Source organism: Ruditapes philippinarum, unplaced genomic scaffold (assembly GCF_026571515.1).
Source record: "Ruditapes philippinarum isolate M1 unplaced genomic scaffold, ASM2657151v2 ctg1901_1_1_1_1, whole genome shotgun sequence".
In the NCBI taxonomy this organism is placed as follows: Eukaryota; Metazoa; Mollusca; class Bivalvia; order Venerida; family Veneridae; genus Ruditapes; species Ruditapes philippinarum.
In genome coordinates, this window is record NW_026865272.1 from 185,248 (window position 1) to 203,473 (window position 18,226).

An 18,226-nucleotide genomic window follows, 5' to 3' on the forward strand; every position below is an offset into this window, starting at 1 on the left:
GTCACGAAATGATTTCCACGGCCATTCTTCCCCTACCGCTGTTTCAAGTAGGGCAGTTGTCAATTACTGGCGAATGTATCTGCTTAGTACTGGTTACTAAGTACTAGTACTCTAAGACTAGAGACATGCTTGCTCCAGGTAACTCTGTAAAAGTTTGAGGATTATCGCATTTTGGTTATGTTCATAGAGTGTGAACTTGTAAGGGTAAAGGTAGGCGAGCAAATCCATGAAGCGCGCCAGCGCTTCTTGGAAAATTTGATCGTTTAATACCCCTCGGTATTAATGCTTATATTTCAATACATTTTAATAATAATTGGTAGGTTTTGTCCAGATATGATTGCTGATGATGATGATAACAAACGTATTTTGATGATTATGACAGCGATGTTTATCGGTCGATGATGATTATTATAATGATGATGATTATGATGACAAATGTGTTTTGATGATGCTGACGGCGATTTTTATCGGTAGATTATGATGATGATGATGTGCTGACCGTCGTTATCATCATTACAAAACTTTTGTCATCATCATCACCATCGACCGAAAAACATCGCAGTTATCATCATCACATTTTTGTGATCTTCATTACGATGATGATAATGGTGATGATGATGATGGTGTTGATGATGATGATGACCTTGATGATTGTGGTGATAATGATGGTGATGATGATGACAATGATGATAAAAGTTTGTGATGATGATGATGACGGTAATTTTGATCGTCGTCATCATCATCAAAACTTTTGTCATCATCATGACGATGATGATGATAATGGCGTTAATGGTGACGATGATGATGATGGTGTTAATGGTGACTATGATGATGTAATTGATGATGATGACAATGGTGATGATGATTGGGGTTTGATGATTGTGATGATGATAACTGCGATGTTTATCGGCCGATGATAATGATTATAATGATGATGATGAAAAAAGTTTTTTATTATGTTGACGCCAATGATTACCGGCCGCCGATGATGATGATTATGATGATGATGCTGATGATGATGATGATGATGATGATGACGATGACGATGATGATGGTGATGATGATGATGATGATGATGATGATGATGATGATGAGATGACGATGATGATTATTTTCATGATGGTATTGATGACGTTGATGCAAATTGTAGTTATGATGATGATGATGATGATGATGATGGTGATGATGATGATGATGATGATGATGATGATGATAATGATAATGATGGTGATGATGATGAGATAACGATGATGATGATGATGATGATGATGACGATGATGAGTGTGTACCATATTCGGAACGAATGTGGTACATTTTTCATCCGAATATGGTACAAGTTTGTACCATATTTGGTCAGGCATTTTACCCCAAAACTGCAGATACGTATATGGTACAATTAGACAGTTGTACCATATTCGGCCGAATATGGTACAAATTTGTACCATATTCGTTTTTGTACCAAATACGGTCCGACACATATTTATTAATAACAATCCAATTATAAAATATCACAGCAAAGATTTATATATCATATACAATGTTCTCGAGAATTACGCCATTTTCTTCACCTCAGTTGTTAATTACAAGTTAATTACTCAGTTGTTTGGGGGTAAGGAATTATAATGCCTTCTGACATTGCTACTAGGTGACATGGTATTTGTACCATATACAGGAACAGCTCATGATTGTCTAGAAATCAAAACTGAGTTAGTTTTGAATCAGTATTACTTTTCCTTGTCATCGCTTATAGCTCCGTACTCTAAGCAGAGTCTTATAAACGTGACCGTCATATGGCTGAGGTTATAATTATTGAATTATAAAGAAAAATAAATCTCAACTTTAAAAGATGTAAAATGTTTCATCGTGTCAGTTACGTCAGCCACGACTTATAACCATATGGTAAACACCACTCAAGTCCTTAAACTATAAAAAAAAATCGTTCCAGACTGTGGCAGCTCAAGATGTATTATTTCACAGCATAGTTTAGACAGCTATAACTGCTTGATAAGCTTCTAATATTTTGGTCCAAAACTCATGAAACTTTATCTAGAAAAAAACTCAAAATGTTCGCAGATGTTGAACTTGAAATACACTTGCTTATTCAAATTTGTAAATATTGTTATTGACATATCCACACAGAAATTGTTGGTAAACTTCTTCATAGAAAGGTTAAAATCAAAATTTTTTAACCCTCATTCGAAAAGACGCATTCCTCTTGATCCGGGTATAATTAATGTTTTTGATACCGATTATGAACAATATTTAAATCTCTGAATGACTGTAAATAATTTTTTTTAAAAGGAAGGAAAAAATAATTATTAGTTTAAGCGTTTGCGTTTAAACTATTTATTTTTACACACTACGTCGAAGTATTTTTATAACACCATGTAAATATGGCACCTCCTCCGAACATGTCATTTAGTCTTGTTCGTGCATGCCCAGTAGACTGGGTATATATAAATCGAGCGCCCTCCTGCAATATTCTTCTTCTCACTTCCCCTCGGAGCGTGCACGCCGCTGAGAAGGCACAAGGCATCGGCAGAAGATTCACAGCTTGGCGGATAGTATACTAATAAATTTATGTACCCGTTATGGTTTAGCGGGACTGTTACTTCGTCAACAACTGCGGACCAGCTGCCGGTGTCCTGACTTATGCCGAGGGGAGTGGCCCTACAAAGTAGGCTTATTGTCGACAAAGATGGTGTGCTAGGGTGCGTGAGCCCCTAGCACGGTTAGACGGCTTGAACGGCAGGCCTTTTGCTGGCACCAACAACCCTTTCCAGGGGTACCCTTTCATATTGTCTCAGGTTACTGTACATTTAGGTTTTCATTGACCACCGTACAGTGACCTACGTTTGGCTCAAAATTCATATCTTTGGCTAATACTCCGTGGAAATTGCATCGAGGTAAGTTATCACCACTTTGTGCTTCAAAACATGACTGGTGGCATGTCCGGGGTCCCCGTACTCGACAGCGAAAGCTATATTTGTGCCATTACGGGCGAATGGTCCCTAAATATATAGGCATTTACTACATGCAAACATACATGCAATATTCTTATTGATCCAGTTTCTTAGGCTCTGAAGATGCCATGAACAAAAACGGAATAAAACCACCATACCTTCACATTTGCTTTGCTGTTTATTTCTTCTTTAGGTATGAATACCCGCCGCAAGTACTAAGCACTTCTTCGTTATGACTGACATTAGCATTTCAAGAGTTAAAATGGGTTTCACGGCATTTGGAAGCTTAATTTACCGACGTCGATTGCCAGACAATTATCATTTGAATCCGACGATGATTCAAACACAAATTTAACTGGCTAGTGTAAAAACATAGCAAACTTTCATTTCGGACAAATATGGGAGGATAGCATATAATTGACTTCAACAATCGATAACTTTCTGTCGATAATTTTTGTAGATTTAATCTTTGATTATGTTATATGTAACCGGTGACAAAACCAAACACTTTTTTTATAATGAACTTATTCCATCCGAAAATAAAACAAATCTATTTATTAGTTATATTCCGAAGAATTTATGTTGCTCTTTTTCTTCCAATAAGCGAAAATCTAACATAAAATAATAGGTTTCGGCAATTGGTGACGGAGAAAAACCTATTCTATAATATTATATGAAAGCAGGCTAAAATATTATAACCTTGAGGAACTCAAGAAGTTACAAGCCTACTATTGGAAATGGTACTACTTTTGTTCTTGTTAGAAAAGATTTTAAAATATGGACACTAATATTAACTGAAAAATGAAAAAAGGTTTTTTTTTGTATTTTTGTTTTTGTTTTTCTTAATATACAACAAAACGCGCGTTATACAAGCTGATTGTCAAAACGTTTTGGGTACATTTAATTTGACATTTTATTTTGAAACAATGAGATTGTTTTCCTCGATGTAGTAAAGTGCAGTATATATCTACTACATGTATATATTTCATCTTCGGCCGTCTGTCTGATCTGGCTCTAAAATGCTATAAGGTCCTCCCTGTATTTCTGAAATATGTGGATTATCAAATAAAGCGTGAATATCTTCAATGATCCTTCATCAAATAAAGCAGAACAATTGTTTTCGTCCACGTGATATACATGCCAATAATTCCAGATAGATGACTTTTTATTAGCTTCTCCTTGCGAGTCGTAAGCTTTCTGAGAATAATTGCCAATTATCTAATATATAACTTCGCGTGTGGTGATTCTAATACTAAAATAATAATTATTACAAAGAATTGAGGTGACGTTTGGTTCTGCGAAAACTACTTATTATTTTGATGTTTGTTTGTATGGGTTTTTGCATTTTACGTTACGTGCTTTAACTGTAAATACCAATATCAAGATAAAGGACACATGATGGCAATTGACAAACCTTTGTCTAAAAAGTTTCAAAAAAAATACAAGCAGATGTTGAAATTAATATAAAGAATATGTCATATCTAAATTACGGGTATTATATAAATAATCAATTTAATTGCTTCCAACAGAAGGCAAATATCAAAATCGTAACCTTTTCCCAGACGGAAACATTTGTACATTTTCTTTAAGCATTCTGCTTCTTAAATGATCCTTATCAGCACTCAAATATAATATAACATAATTCACAGCAATAATTCAGCTAAGATATTTATCCGTATTCAGATCTGCTACACTAAATTTAAAAACGCGGCATTCAGCTATCCAATTCATCTTTGTTATATCTTTTCAAATGTACACACCACCTTTACAGACAAAGGGAAGCAATTCAAATATATTCAATAAATTCAAACCAGACATTTATTACAGATATACAAACACATCAAGCAATGCTAATGTTGAACACAAATAAAACTTACAGCATGATTTATTTTGAGGTTGTACAAAATAGAATTATCAGGTATGTTTATGGTCTTTATTGTATAATGTATAGTTATACAAGTACACACAAGCAGACAAAATTAAACTTGTGGTGGCTGCACCTCAAACAATGCTGTTGTGTTGAGTTGAACGAAAGTTCTGAAAAAAGAAAAGAAAACACAAACTTAATATTATTATGAAACAATATCTCGCTTATTTTCGTAAAGAATGCCTGCTGAAGACATTTTTTTCAATATGTTACTGCATTTTGTTCAGAATACTTGAAAGTTCGATAATAACCCTCGTATGAACACATCTGCGGATGTTTCTTAATTCAAAGTTCACTATTTTCGTGTCTCTGCTTCAGCCGGTGAAAGTGAGCGTGGACCGTAACTTGCACTTTCCAATACTGTCTATAAACAGGCTCAATCAAACCGAGCCTGCAACATTTTCAATTTTATCGTTTTTCTCTATTTAAAGAGGCCTTTGCCGGCTTACAATACATACTACTATTCAATTTCTAAGATTATCTTTTAAATCTATTTGTAAAGGGCCGGGTACGCGTTATTGCACTATGTTATGACTTTTTTACCGTTACATATAAAAAAGAAGCCGGTTTTAGATGCATCCAGGTTAAAACGATGTACGACGTACATTTACAACAACAAACAAAACAGCCATCCACAAAACACTGTTCTTGGTATTGCTTTAAATACATTGAAAACGTGTAGCATTAAGGTCTAATGTAGAATGACATAATATTCCGCTACCATGATTGCCGCTTACAGACTTATAGCTACCAAATTGATATAGGACTCTTTTAAAATGGAATGTGAAATATTTAGTCATATATTTTAGGAGGCTTAGGGCTTAGCAGGGATGGCTTTAAAATGTTGCCTATCTAGCTTTATGGAGTAATTTCAATAGCAAATTGTATGCTGCAACTGAATTGTGTTGCCATCGCCGACCGAAAGACTGGAATACATGTTATACCATGCAAGAAAGACACAGACGTCCTTTGACGGTAAGAATTATAAAAATCACAATATGACTTTGTATGTTTAAGAAGCTATGCGTCTTACCTATCAAAAGCGTCTAATGGTCCTGATTCGTACGTCCCTCTTGCATTTGCGATGTAGACCTGATTGTTGGAAAGGTCATACACTGCAATATGTAGACTTCCGGATTGCTCGATTGAAACTACGTCACGGATAACTACATCCGGTGACAGGTTACCATGGTGTTTAGTTAGTTGACGGGCTAGAACCTCGCTAAATCCAGGACACAACCAGTCCATTCCTGTAACACAGTAAAAGACACTTTTAAGGTGATACATTTTGTTTCTGAAAATTATATATTCATCTAGAGATGCACTGCTTTAAAGTTATGATACAAAATAATTATAATTTATATCATACAAGATCGTGTAATTACCGTAATAAACGATGTCTTTCACTTTTGGGTGCCAGGATGCCTCTGGTTCCATATCCGTGTCTGTGTAAAAGTTGGGGCCCCAGACCCGGAGTATTTTAAAAGCCAAAGAAAATTGGGGGTTCTTTTAAAAATTTAAAATTTTGTTTGTATTAAATTTCCCCTAATACCCTATTTTACAAACAAAAGGGTTTCCGGGTATAAAATGTGTCATATCGTTTTTTAAATTTAAAAATTTAAATTCATTAAAAAATTTAACCCGATTGTTTTAATTCCCGGGCCCTTTTTTTTATATTTGTACTTTCCCAAAAAATTAAAACCATGTGAAAATATATGAAAAAACCCTTTTATAATTCCCGCACACAAAATTTTTGAAAAAAATTTTGTACAAGGATTATAATTTTAGAAAAAAAAATATATACACATCATTTTGGCGTTTCATAAATCAGACAGTTTGTCACCGACGAAAAATAATTTGCTCTTACAAACAATTTATGTTAAAAATTCTGTAAAGACTGCCAAGACAAAGAAGTAAATGTACTACAGAAAATGCACAAATGAACTCAAATTCTGCCATCAGTCCTTGTAAATCTTGTTGCTGTTCTTTAAATCAGTTAAAACTAATATATTTGCAAAACGATTTGGCAATTTAAATTTCTGTTAATTTGCACCTTTATTACAGGTGTTATTGATTAAAAGAAAAGAACAACGTTATTGTGACATTGCGTTGGTAATGCTACAATTGTAAAACACTGAATAATTCGAATCATCAAGAACATCAAGAATATTGTAAGGGACTATGAATATCTATCAAATAATTTACTTTCAGGACCTTGTAATGAATATATCAGTTTAAAACAAACTATGTGTTATGACAATTTGAACATCAAACTAGCATAATTTATTGACAAGTGAGGTAATACTGTTCAGTCAATGCTTAAAAACTTACCTGCCAGGAATCCTGAACTTTACCTGTCAGGATTCCTGAACTTGCCTCAGCCATTCATATTTGCTGATTTTATTTGTTTAGATAATTTTCTGGTAAAGGAAGGAATTAAGACCATGATATAGGACATTCTGAGGCTCTAGGACTTTATAAGGCACTATAAGGAGGTTTATACTTCAAGACATGATTTATTTACTTACTTTGTTTATCCTGGCATCAAAATGGCCGACAAGAGTTGTCTACCTTGATTCAAAACTTAAAATGACCTAATTTTCATAAACATATACAAATACTTACCATTTTACATGTAAGAACAAAGAATGTAATCTTTATTTACCTAAGACTTAAGTTAATTTCCAAATATTTAGCTGGCATTGCTGTATTTCATAATAATGTTGATGACCAGTATGACCTCTAAGTTTGTCAGGAGGGAAAATTCAAATTCCTGGCACTTGGAATCTTTTTATATCAATAGTTCATTTTTCTAAGCTATAACCATGATTGTTTTTGGTACAGATATTAAGTGCATCAAGTTAGGCATGTAATCCAAGTGTTTATTGCATATTTTGTTATTTGTTCACTTTGTTAATTTACATTTTCTAAATTATTCCTGTCAATATGGCTGCCATTTTAAGAAATCCCTGCCTTTCCTGCCAGACTGCCAGGCCAAATGGAATGTTATGATTGGTCAATTGTGACAGTCCTGGCTATTTCAGAGTCTATGTAAGTAGCCATGGCAGGCTGTTTTCGGTTTGCATTTTGGCTTTAAATCCTGACAGTCGCGAAAACTAGTGACAAGAGCATTTTGTAATATTTTCATGGAAACTTTTATTGTTGAATCTAGCAAATTTAGTGCTCTTCAGAGTTGAATAAAGAAATTGTAGAATAAATCTTTTATCAATAAAAGTTGTTATTTGAACAGTTTTTGACTTAGCTTACAATATGATACTAAATATACTAATACAACAATAGCAAAAGTTCGTAAAGTTGTTTTCACCTTAGCGTCGCCCACACCAAGGATAAGATCACATGTTCGATGGGCGTTCTTCATTCTGTGCATAGCGTCAGAGAGTGAACTGTCAAACTGTAGCACATCCCGTAATATGTACTGAAAATAAGGGCACAAAATAGATGAAAATATAAATTATTGAAACCTCTTACAATGGTTTTATATTATTGACTTTTATTGCTGGAAATTTTGATTGGTCTCTTATAAATTTAAGAGGTTCTTGTAAGAAAGATACCAAAATACCCGAGCAAGAAAAACAAAGTGCACCTAGACCTAGATTCTCCTGGCTGTTAACTGTTTCATATCAATGGCACAACAAAGCTCTCTCTAGTTGGCATATAACACTTAACTTGAAAAACACATATTTGTAAATTGTAAATAAGACAATGTGCCATTATTGACCGAGATCAAATTAAAGATGATTTAAAAAAAACATGATGTGTAATACTGAACGTCAATGCTGGAATGACTTGAGAGGCACAGTTGTCAATTTGTGACACTGTCTGATTACAGATTTAGGGGTCAAAAGTTCGACCGTACTCTTCTCCAATAATAATAATAATTAAAAAATTATAATAATTAATACACAAACAATCTTCTGGAGTAGTTGTCCACCTGAGTTTTCGTTGTGGAATAGAAGTGTTTAACATATTTCACACACGGTTTATTGATAAGGTTTTGTCAAGTTGCACTAAAATATAAAGAAAACAAAATTTGATAAATGAAAAAAAAAATAAATAAAGAAGTAAAATAAAAATTATTTAAAAGGAAGTGATTATAAATCATACCGTAAAAGGAATACCAAATCTAGACTCCGATCCGAAGGAAGCGTCAGGGAATGATACACCAATCTCAGATATAGCCATTTGTTTGGAGTTAAAACCTGGAGTTGACAAAATAGCAATATTCTCTATTAATTTTATACAGCTGAAATTTAACACTTCAAAACAATATCAATGTCTCCAGTTATGATGAACTGAAACGCGAGATTCGTTAAAAATTGCCAATTGTTTGTTTTGTTTTTTTCTTTAAAGTTATTAACGTTTTAAGATATGTTTAGTACTGCAGACATAAATCCTTATGATTTTTTTGAATTGAATGATATAAGTTGATTCTTCATATTAAAAATGTGTCTATGCTTGTTCGACTGATCATTCCTCGAGCGTATCATAAAGGTCTTTCATTAACACTACTACTATGTGTTACACTTGAAGCACCCAGTCAACTAATTATAACAACTGTAAGCTTTACCACATTCTATTTTTATTGCATATTCTTGAACCATATAAATAGTGTTATGTAAAAGGTTTTGTACCTGTGATGGAGCCGAACCAGCCCGTCCAGCCTATATTAGCGAAGGCGTGTCCATATTTTGGATCCGACGGGTGATACACAGTTACTTGAGGGAAATCTTTGAAAGGTCCTGATAAATACAATCAACAGCATGAAACATTAAGGTTTCTTTGTTCGGTTTTACGGTGCACTAACAAAGTTTAGGTCATATTAAGTATAGTATAGCTACAGGTCCAGATCAACTCCCAGCAAGACTTCTAAAGGAAGCAGCTACAGAACTTACTCCTGTATTTACACTGTTCTTCCAGGCATCTGTGGACCAAGGAATCATCCCTGACGACTGGAAAACGGCCAACGTGGTACCAATTTTCAAGAAGGGCGACCGCAGTAAAGCAGAGAACTACAGACCTGTCTCTCTTACTTCCATAGCATGTAAGGCACTTGAGCACATCGTTACAAGCACCATTATGAAACACCTTGACACCTACAACATACTTACAGATGCCCAACATGGATTTTCGTAAACGCAGATCCTGTGAGACTCAACTTTTTACTGACAGTCCAGGACCTTGCTCGCAATATGGACTCTGCTGGTCAGACTGATGTCATTTTATAGATTTTTCCAAAGCTTTCGACAAGGTCCCACACCACCGATTACTTACAAAACTTCAATTCTATGGTATACGAAACAACCTACTAAAGTGGATAAACAGCTTCCTAGGGGATCGGAGCCAGAGTGTGTTACTAGACGGCAGCAAATCAGGTGAAGCCACCTGTCCAGTCAGGTGTCCCACAAGGCAGTGTTCTAGGACCTCTCTTATTTCTCATCTTCATTAATGATCTACCCAACTATGTATCACCTGAATCCACCACTAGAATGTTTTGCTGACGACTGTGCCCTTTACCGCTCTATCCACTCAGACCAAGATGCTATAGCCCTACAAAAAGACCTAGATGGACTACAAAGATGGGAAAGGGATTGGTTGATGGAATTCCACCCTCAAAAAATGCCAGATACTCCAACATAACAAACAAGAGAAAACCAATCAGACAACCATATAACATCCATGGACACATCTTAGAAGAAGTAGATACAGCAAAATATTTAGGCCTCAACTTCCAAAAGTCACTAAACTGGAACCAATCACATTGATCTAACTACAAAGAAAAGCCAACAATGCCACATCCTTTCTACAGAGAAACATCAATCAATGCCCAAGAAGGACCAAAGAGCTCTGCTATATGACCCTCGTGAGACCTCTGGTGGAATACTCCTCTATCATCTGGGACCCTTTCACTGAGGCAAATATCTGGAAACTGGAGATGGTGCAGCGCCGAGCAGCAAGAATGGTCTTTCTCAGACTACAGAAGAACCAGCAGTGTGACATCGATGCTGCAACACCTACAGTGGCCTACCCTCCGAGAACGCAGAGCCCATGCCAAGGTGACCATGATGTACCGTATAGTAAATGGCCTAGTAGAAGTCCCTACATCCAACCTCACCCCAGTCATCTCTGTTCGAGGACATGGACTTCACTACCTGGTACCATTTGCAAGGACCCAGTGCTACCAGCGATCCTTCTTCCCAGACACCATCCGCCTCTGGAACAGTCTTCCCCAGACAGTTGTAAGTTGTACAACCATAGACAGCTTCAAGAGGGAAGTACTCCCACTCACTCTCCGATAGACAGTCCGGTGTTTTTACCTTTTTACCAGCACTATACATAGTACTTTTTTAAATCACTCTTGTACATAGACACTTCTCACACCGCGCTGCGCTAGTACGAGTATACGCCGGAAGGTGTCTGTACTATATTGGAAGAAGAAGTATATAAAAGGCAAATATTGCCCAAATCTAAGTAAAGAGTCATTTAGTTAAATAAGACCTAAGAAAAATGTTCCGTAGGAGACATAAAGGCAATGGGTACAGAAAAAGAATTACATGTTTGATGTTCTCATATCAGACGACAGTTTGTAATGTCCTTTTTAAGCGGAAATTATTTCCCTGTATTAGTAAAGAATAGAAGTCGCCATATAACATTACATTTAAAGTCAATTACCGTCTGTATTCCAGTCTAGAGCACGAAGCTGCAGTAGGGAACCAGGCTGTTTCACAGCAGAGCCCCAAGCACCTACCATTGAACAATCACCTTTCCTGTAAATAAAATCTGTATTTTTGGTGTTAGCGCCACTGATGGAAGAAGTTTTTTGCGGGGACGTTTTGTAATAAAATATGGTGTATAGGGAAACAGTCCGGCGACTTTATCGTCGATCATATTTTAAGACATCAACTTTAGTAAATTCACGGTAATAAGATAGGTTTTTTTCGCAATTCACATGTCTTTAGTATTATAACTTGTCTTAAAAAGACATTCAAACTCTGAAACTGAATAAATTCTATTGTTGTTTTTGTGTTCTTGTTGTTATTGTTTTGTATTTTTGCTGTAGGATGTTTGTTTTCATATTGACTTCAGGTAAATTTACAGGTCATTCGCCATCCTATTCACGGTTTTTTTTCAGAATCATTACATGAATTATTTTGTTGTGACATTACTACTTATTAGAATATATGACAAATATTACTTGTTTTAGCTATTGCGAATAATTACAGTTAGACTGATATAAAAATAAAACCATCTTACGTTAACTCTCCAATCATATGAATTCTCAATATCATCTGTAATGACATAAAATACTGAACAATAGGACAGAGTTGTGAAGCAAATTATCATTAATATATATTCAGTAATTTATGGTGGCTGATTTGTGCCATGTCGAATTTTTGCTCCGCGGGGCGTCACGCGAAAACACGACACATTGATCACGGTCTAGCACTCCGCGAAGCGAAAGCCGTAAACACTGTGTTGTATTTTCGTGTTTTTACCTCACATCCCGCGGAAGTGAAAATACGACACGGCATGAATCACCCACCTTAGTAACTTGTCAATAGATGCTGACTATTTATTCCACAAAAATATGATTCACATTATAAACTATTTTAAACTACTTTTGGCTAGGATGAAATACCTTGATATATATGATAATAGTTTACAGATGATCCTCTACAAACCCACGAGACTTCAAGAGAATAATCATTCTAAACTTAAACTGAACAGACAGATATATTTTAACGACGATACTTTATACTAAAATGGGATAATATAACTAAAGCTAAATTCCTTTTTAATGCAAAGTACATGTCTTATAATAATTAACTCGTCATTTGTATGTATCAAGACTATGTAAGTAAAAAAGAAGGGATTGTCAGTCATGTTCTAAAATAACATCGGGAACTTTTACCTTATAATCAAGGCCCGTGGCATCTGCCAGACCTTTGGCCTCCTGAAAAAAATATTCTCCTGTGAAAGGTCTTGTAACATCTATTTCTGCATCAAGCGCAACATCAAGGCTGAAAATATGTTTTAAAAACAATGTTCCATTGAATAGGTATATATATGTTTTTAAAATTTGTTGAATCTGTATTATCGTTAAGACATATACATTAATTATTATATTAAGTATATAAGTACATATGGACTGGCTATATGTTATGTTTCACTCACCTGTAATGTATACATATAACGTTTGTATGCCTTTTTATCGCTTTTAGCCGTCCATTTAGCTCAATAGGTAGAGCGTTGGACACGATTCCCGGACGGCGCAGGTCACTTTCGTTGTGATTGATCATGAAATCGGTCATTCGCACTGTACCTCTCCTTTTGCATGTACAGAAATAATCAGTTCCTTGCGAAAGTAAAGACAACTAGTACTGGTAAACTGCTTGACAGCCTGCCCAGGAACGATGCGGTGGCTGAACTGTGCTCTGGTTAATTCAATTTGGCTTACTGTCGTGATTCGGAGTAAAAACTAACACCACCACCACAACTTTTTTTTATCGCGGTCAGTCTGATCAATATGGACAGTAATTACAGTCTCCATTACTTAAAGAAAATTAAAGGGAAGATGGGAAATATTATTTTATAACTATACAATATTTTAGCGTACAATTATACATAAACTTACTTATACTAGCACAAACGTATGTATTACTAGCATATAAAATATAATTAAATCAAATAACTAAGAAGACATTGGTATTTAGACCACGTATTTTTTGTTCTAATTTACATGGTTTAAAGAGAACTATCAAGAAAATTCACAATTAAAATGGTTTCCTGCGGGAACACTTTTAATTATATAAAGATATTTCATTTAACTATTTTCAACATTGTTTTGGGAGAGGGGGATAAATAAACGTTTGTATCAGAAATATAGTTGACAATAGAAGAAGGTCTTTGGAAACTGTGACCGTTGATGACCGAAAAAAGTCGAACATAAAACAATTATTTCTTTTTAAGAAAATGATTAAATAGGCCTACCATTTTATGAATAATTCCAAGCAAAAAAAAAGTAAACACACAAGTTAACGCAGAAAATATCTCTATTTATTATATACTTACAAATGAAATATTGAGAAATATTGATGAAATAAAATGCGTATTTTCATTTTCCGTATTTTCACTGTAAAAATTTATTTTTCACTGCAGTGAAACATATTTTCCGTATTTTCACTGGTGTCTTGCCGGACTACTTTTTTTAAAATTCTGCCAGTACACAAAATTTAAGGGAAAGTCTTTCAAATTTTAATGTCAAAAAAGAGAAAAATGTATATAATAAACAGAAAATTCAAGTTTTGTATATAAATACATGATTTATTTTCATCTTGTGGCATGAAAATTACCATATTTCACTCGTGGCTACCGCCACTCATGAAATATTTATTTTCATTCCACTCGATAAAAATAAATCATGTATTTATAGACAAAACTTCAATATCCTCTATTTATTATGGCAGATGCCACTACAAATATTTTAATTTTGTACATTTTCAGTATAAACAATTTATTGTTTGAAAAATTTGAGATACATATATTAAAGAAACGATGATAATTATCAAATGCATCATTCAAGTTTTTCCACCTTAAACGGTAGAATAATTATAGAAAATAAGAAATATCACGTAATAGTTTTTTGTTCTTATTTAGGTGTAATTCTGACTAATTCCCTAGAGGTAATTCCGTAACGTACCGACAAACGGTATTTAGCCAGGATTTCTAAAAGGTCAATTAACCAATCGTGTACGGTTTACAGATCACATGCTCCTCCATGTACCGAAAACAGGTCACGTGCTCCTCCATGCCTCAAAGCCAGCCCGCATAGCTCAATCGGTTAGAGCGCGAGACTTGTAATCTCGACATTGTGGGTTCGATTCCCGGGCTGGCCAACTAAAATTACTAATCAGTCTTTCGGATGAGACTTTAAATCGAGGTCCCGTGTATGGGTGCTTAAACACTTGGCACGATAAAGAACCAGGAGAAGCTTCTGGAATTGGGGCATTTTTCTGTATCTGTAATTGCACTATCCTCCGAAAAATAAAATGACTAATACTCTTCTGGAGGGCTCGCCCATATGGGCAACCGGTGGCGAGTATAAATAAACGCAAATACACACAATCCATGCCTCAAAAGTTAAACGCGTACCAATACCCTGCGGTCTCCAGACAGCAGGGAATAAATGATGTCATACAAAAACCAATATAGCATTTAATGTCTTTACTGATCTCACCATGTTAAAGATACATTCAAATTAAGATAAATTTAAAACCTCAATAGTAATGTGAGTCTTACCCTTTGTCAGCAACTTCTTTTAAGAACCAAGGCTTGAAAATATGAACGCTACCATTTATCGCTAAAACCTGTTTGTTCAAATGAAAACAAGAAAAAGCAGAATGTCATTTTCAAATTCATGATATATGCATTAATTATAGTAGTTAACAATGTTTCATCTACTTATTTTTGGTATATGGAAGGTGTTGTGCCTAAACTTTCATTGAATGATGATATAGATTTGATTTCATAGCATGTATTATACACATTAAAACCTTTTATGTTTCCTATAAATTCATCAGAATAATTGCGATTGTATATTAAATCATATTTCAGACTTATGCAGAATTTAAAAAGTATTGACAATAGAACACAACATATCCGTGGTTACAGTGTGACTCAAATCAACGGACACTCATTGATCATTTAAGCAAGGCTTCTTAACATAAAAATGAAAGGTAAAAAATAAAGTATTCACGACTTTCATGATATAAAGATGGTTGGTAAATTACCACTTGTTGTTCCATGTACGTCCAGACAGACTGTATAAAACGGAAGGCCTCGTCTTTTACCAGTGACCCATGCGCATAACCCATCTCATATGGCGTTCCTACGTTGAATAAAATTAAATTTTAGTACAATGCAAGGAATTCGTATAAGTACCAAATGTCCGTCGTTTTCCGTGTCAAAATTAGACATGTTTATCATCGGTCATGTTTGAATATTTAAGAATAAGGATACGGAAAGTAACGGAATAGGACGACTTTTCACGAGCTTGTGATCTTAAGCAAAAGTAACTAAAGGCACATTATGCCTTAATCAAGAAATTGTTTTAGAATTGATTGTAAAACGGAAGATGTTCATTCAATACACTGAACTAGGAAAAAAACCTTTTTACATGTCAGAAGAATATGTTTAAATAGTGAAGTCTAAATAGTGACAATTAATGATTTCAGGAATTTTGTATTTTGTGACGGCATTTTGTCCAGAATAAAGACAAAGAGTATTTACCCCAAAGATGGACAACGTTAAAGGCATCCTGCGCTTCCCCTGCAACGTAAAGTTTGCCATTTTTCACTTGACGTACAAACCTTGTTTCTCCGTGAAATACTGGGTTCAAATTTTGTTTAGCGTTAAGGTCAGGCTGGAAAGTAAAATCGGCTGCTATAGACATACACTAAATACAAAAGTGTGCTTTAGAGAATCTAGTATTTCAATAGCAATATATAGAGTTGCGGCATGACCGAATGGTTAACGCGTCGGACTAGTAATCTAAGGATTGCTGACCGTGTATCAAAGGAAAGCCTTTGTTTTCTTGATCAAAACACTGTACATTCATTGCTTAGTACTGGTTGGTTCAAGGAACGGATTCGAGAGTGTTTCAATAAGCTTATAGGCTCCAACACAATCGAACTGAAGTAACTTTGTATAAACCAAACTAATAGCAATATATCGGTAACGTGACGGGATTCGTAAATTATTATTCTCGCCATTATTAAAATTTAAACTGAAATCTGGCTTACATGCTCTAGCTGAGTTTGTTTGATTGGGTTTAACGGCGACATTGACACATTACTGGTCATACGGCGCCCAACACTTTAATAAGTAGGCCTTACAATAGTTGTTACAAGTAAATAAGTTAAAACTTATAATACAAGTTAACTTGCTTTAAGTAACCAATGGAACTGAGTTTAAAAGTTCTCTAAGTGAATTGACTAGAAACAACCTATCACGAACATGTGTAAGATCAAGATCATTACATTCAAGAATGAAATGAGCCGCGTCACGACAAAACCAACATAGTGGGTTTGCGACCAGCATGGCTCCAGACCAGCCTGCGCATCCGCGCAGTCTGATCAGGATCCATGCTGTTCGCTTACCAACTCTATTACAAGTAGAGAAACTGATAGCGAACAGCATGGATCCTGATCAGACTGCGCGGATGCGCAGGCTGGTCTGGATCCATGCTGGTCGCAAACCCACTATGTTGGTTTTGTCGTGACGCGGCTCATTAATGTTCGACAGTAAAATATTCATTACAAGCTAGACATAATGGAGTATCGTCTACTGTTAAAAAGTAAGAATGTGTAACTCTAGTATGTCCAATTCTACATTTCTATTTTTATTTACGGTTGCAACCATTTTGCCAGTAAAACGTTACATGCGTTTAATGAAAATCTTATGTCTGCCTCATTTTAATATTAGTTATAAGTTATAGTAACATTTATGTGTCAGCTAACATTGTTTCTAATCTTTTATCACCACTTTAACGATTGTTTACTGAGAGTTTAACTAATTGTTTATATCATATTTCGTATATTATCAGTAACAAAGTGTAGAAATAATATTTACCTTGCCATGACAATATGCAGTTTGTGCTGGAGTATACAGAAACACAAAAACACACACTAACGTTTGTAAAATTAACGCCATTGTTACGGTATGTCAATCTTCAAGGTCATTGGTCAGCTTATCATTAAGCAGATAACGCTGTCCCAAATAGTGTCCCATACCTCAAACATTACGCAACTAATTTAAAAATCTCAATGTAATTCTTTAATATTTGATTGTATATTATTTGTAGTCAATTTTTGGAAAACAGAATCCCTTAAGAAAGCCCAACACGGCAAAATTTAAAATGTTGCAGGCTCGGTTTGATTGAGCCTGTTTATTGACGGTAATGGAAGCTGCAAGTTACCGTCCACGCCCCCTTGCACCGACAGAATTCAACATTCAAACACGAAAATTGTGAAATTTTGAATTTAGAAACAAATGTGTTCATACGGCGGCATTAGACAATTATGCACCATTTTTATGTCATCCATTGGAAACCTAAAATCAACAAAGGGAGATAATCTGTTTTAACGGTTGCTAAAATAGGTTTTAAATATGTGTTGTAATATTTTTTTTACCCTGCTAGAACTAAGAGATGCAAAGACTCCAGTTATTCTAACCAATTTAGTTGCCTCCTACAATCACACGGGGATAAACGGGGGCTGCAATTATTATGCCTACGACATTAAGCCGAAGGTGGGGACAT

The 18,226-nt window shown here is 35.0% G+C and overlaps 1 protein-coding gene across 1 annotated transcript; it reads right to left on the reverse strand.

The window, feature by feature from the left end:
- Positions 1-4,767: 4,767 nt before the first annotated feature.
- Positions 4,768-17,682, reverse strand: LOC132728459 (protein dcd1A-like). The gene is made up of 14 exons (XM_060714104.1): positions 17,539-17,682; positions 16,198-16,330; positions 15,699-15,796; positions 15,208-15,275; positions 12,821-12,929; positions 12,163-12,197; positions 11,581-11,675; positions 9,543-9,650; positions 9,016-9,110; positions 8,158-8,326; positions 7,222-7,244; positions 6,276-6,396; positions 5,924-6,140; positions 4,768-5,000 (listed from the first exon to the last, which is right to left on the reverse strand). Exons 1-14 carry the CDS (start codon positions 17,617-17,619, stop codon positions 4,943-4,945), a joined length of 1,410 nt encoding a protein of 469 aa, XP_060570087.1. The 5' UTR covers positions 17,620-17,682; the 3' UTR covers positions 4,768-4,942.
- Between the last annotated feature and the right edge of the window lie 544 nt (positions 17,683-18,226).

Bases quoted from the DNA above. Each gene is read 5' to 3' on its own strand.
- LOC132728459 (XM_060714104.1), bottom strand. From the start codon at position 17,619: ATGGCGTTAATTTTACAAACGTTAGTGTGTGTTTTTGTGTTTCTGTAT. The intron at 15,276-15,698 runs GTAATTTACCAA...TTGAACAAACAG, and splicing joins CGTACATGGAACAACAAGTG to GTTTTAGCGATAAATGGTAG. The intron at 9,651-11,580 runs GTAATTGACTTT...TGTATTTATCAG, and splicing joins TCTAGACTGGAATACAGACG to GACCTTTCAAAGATTTCCCT.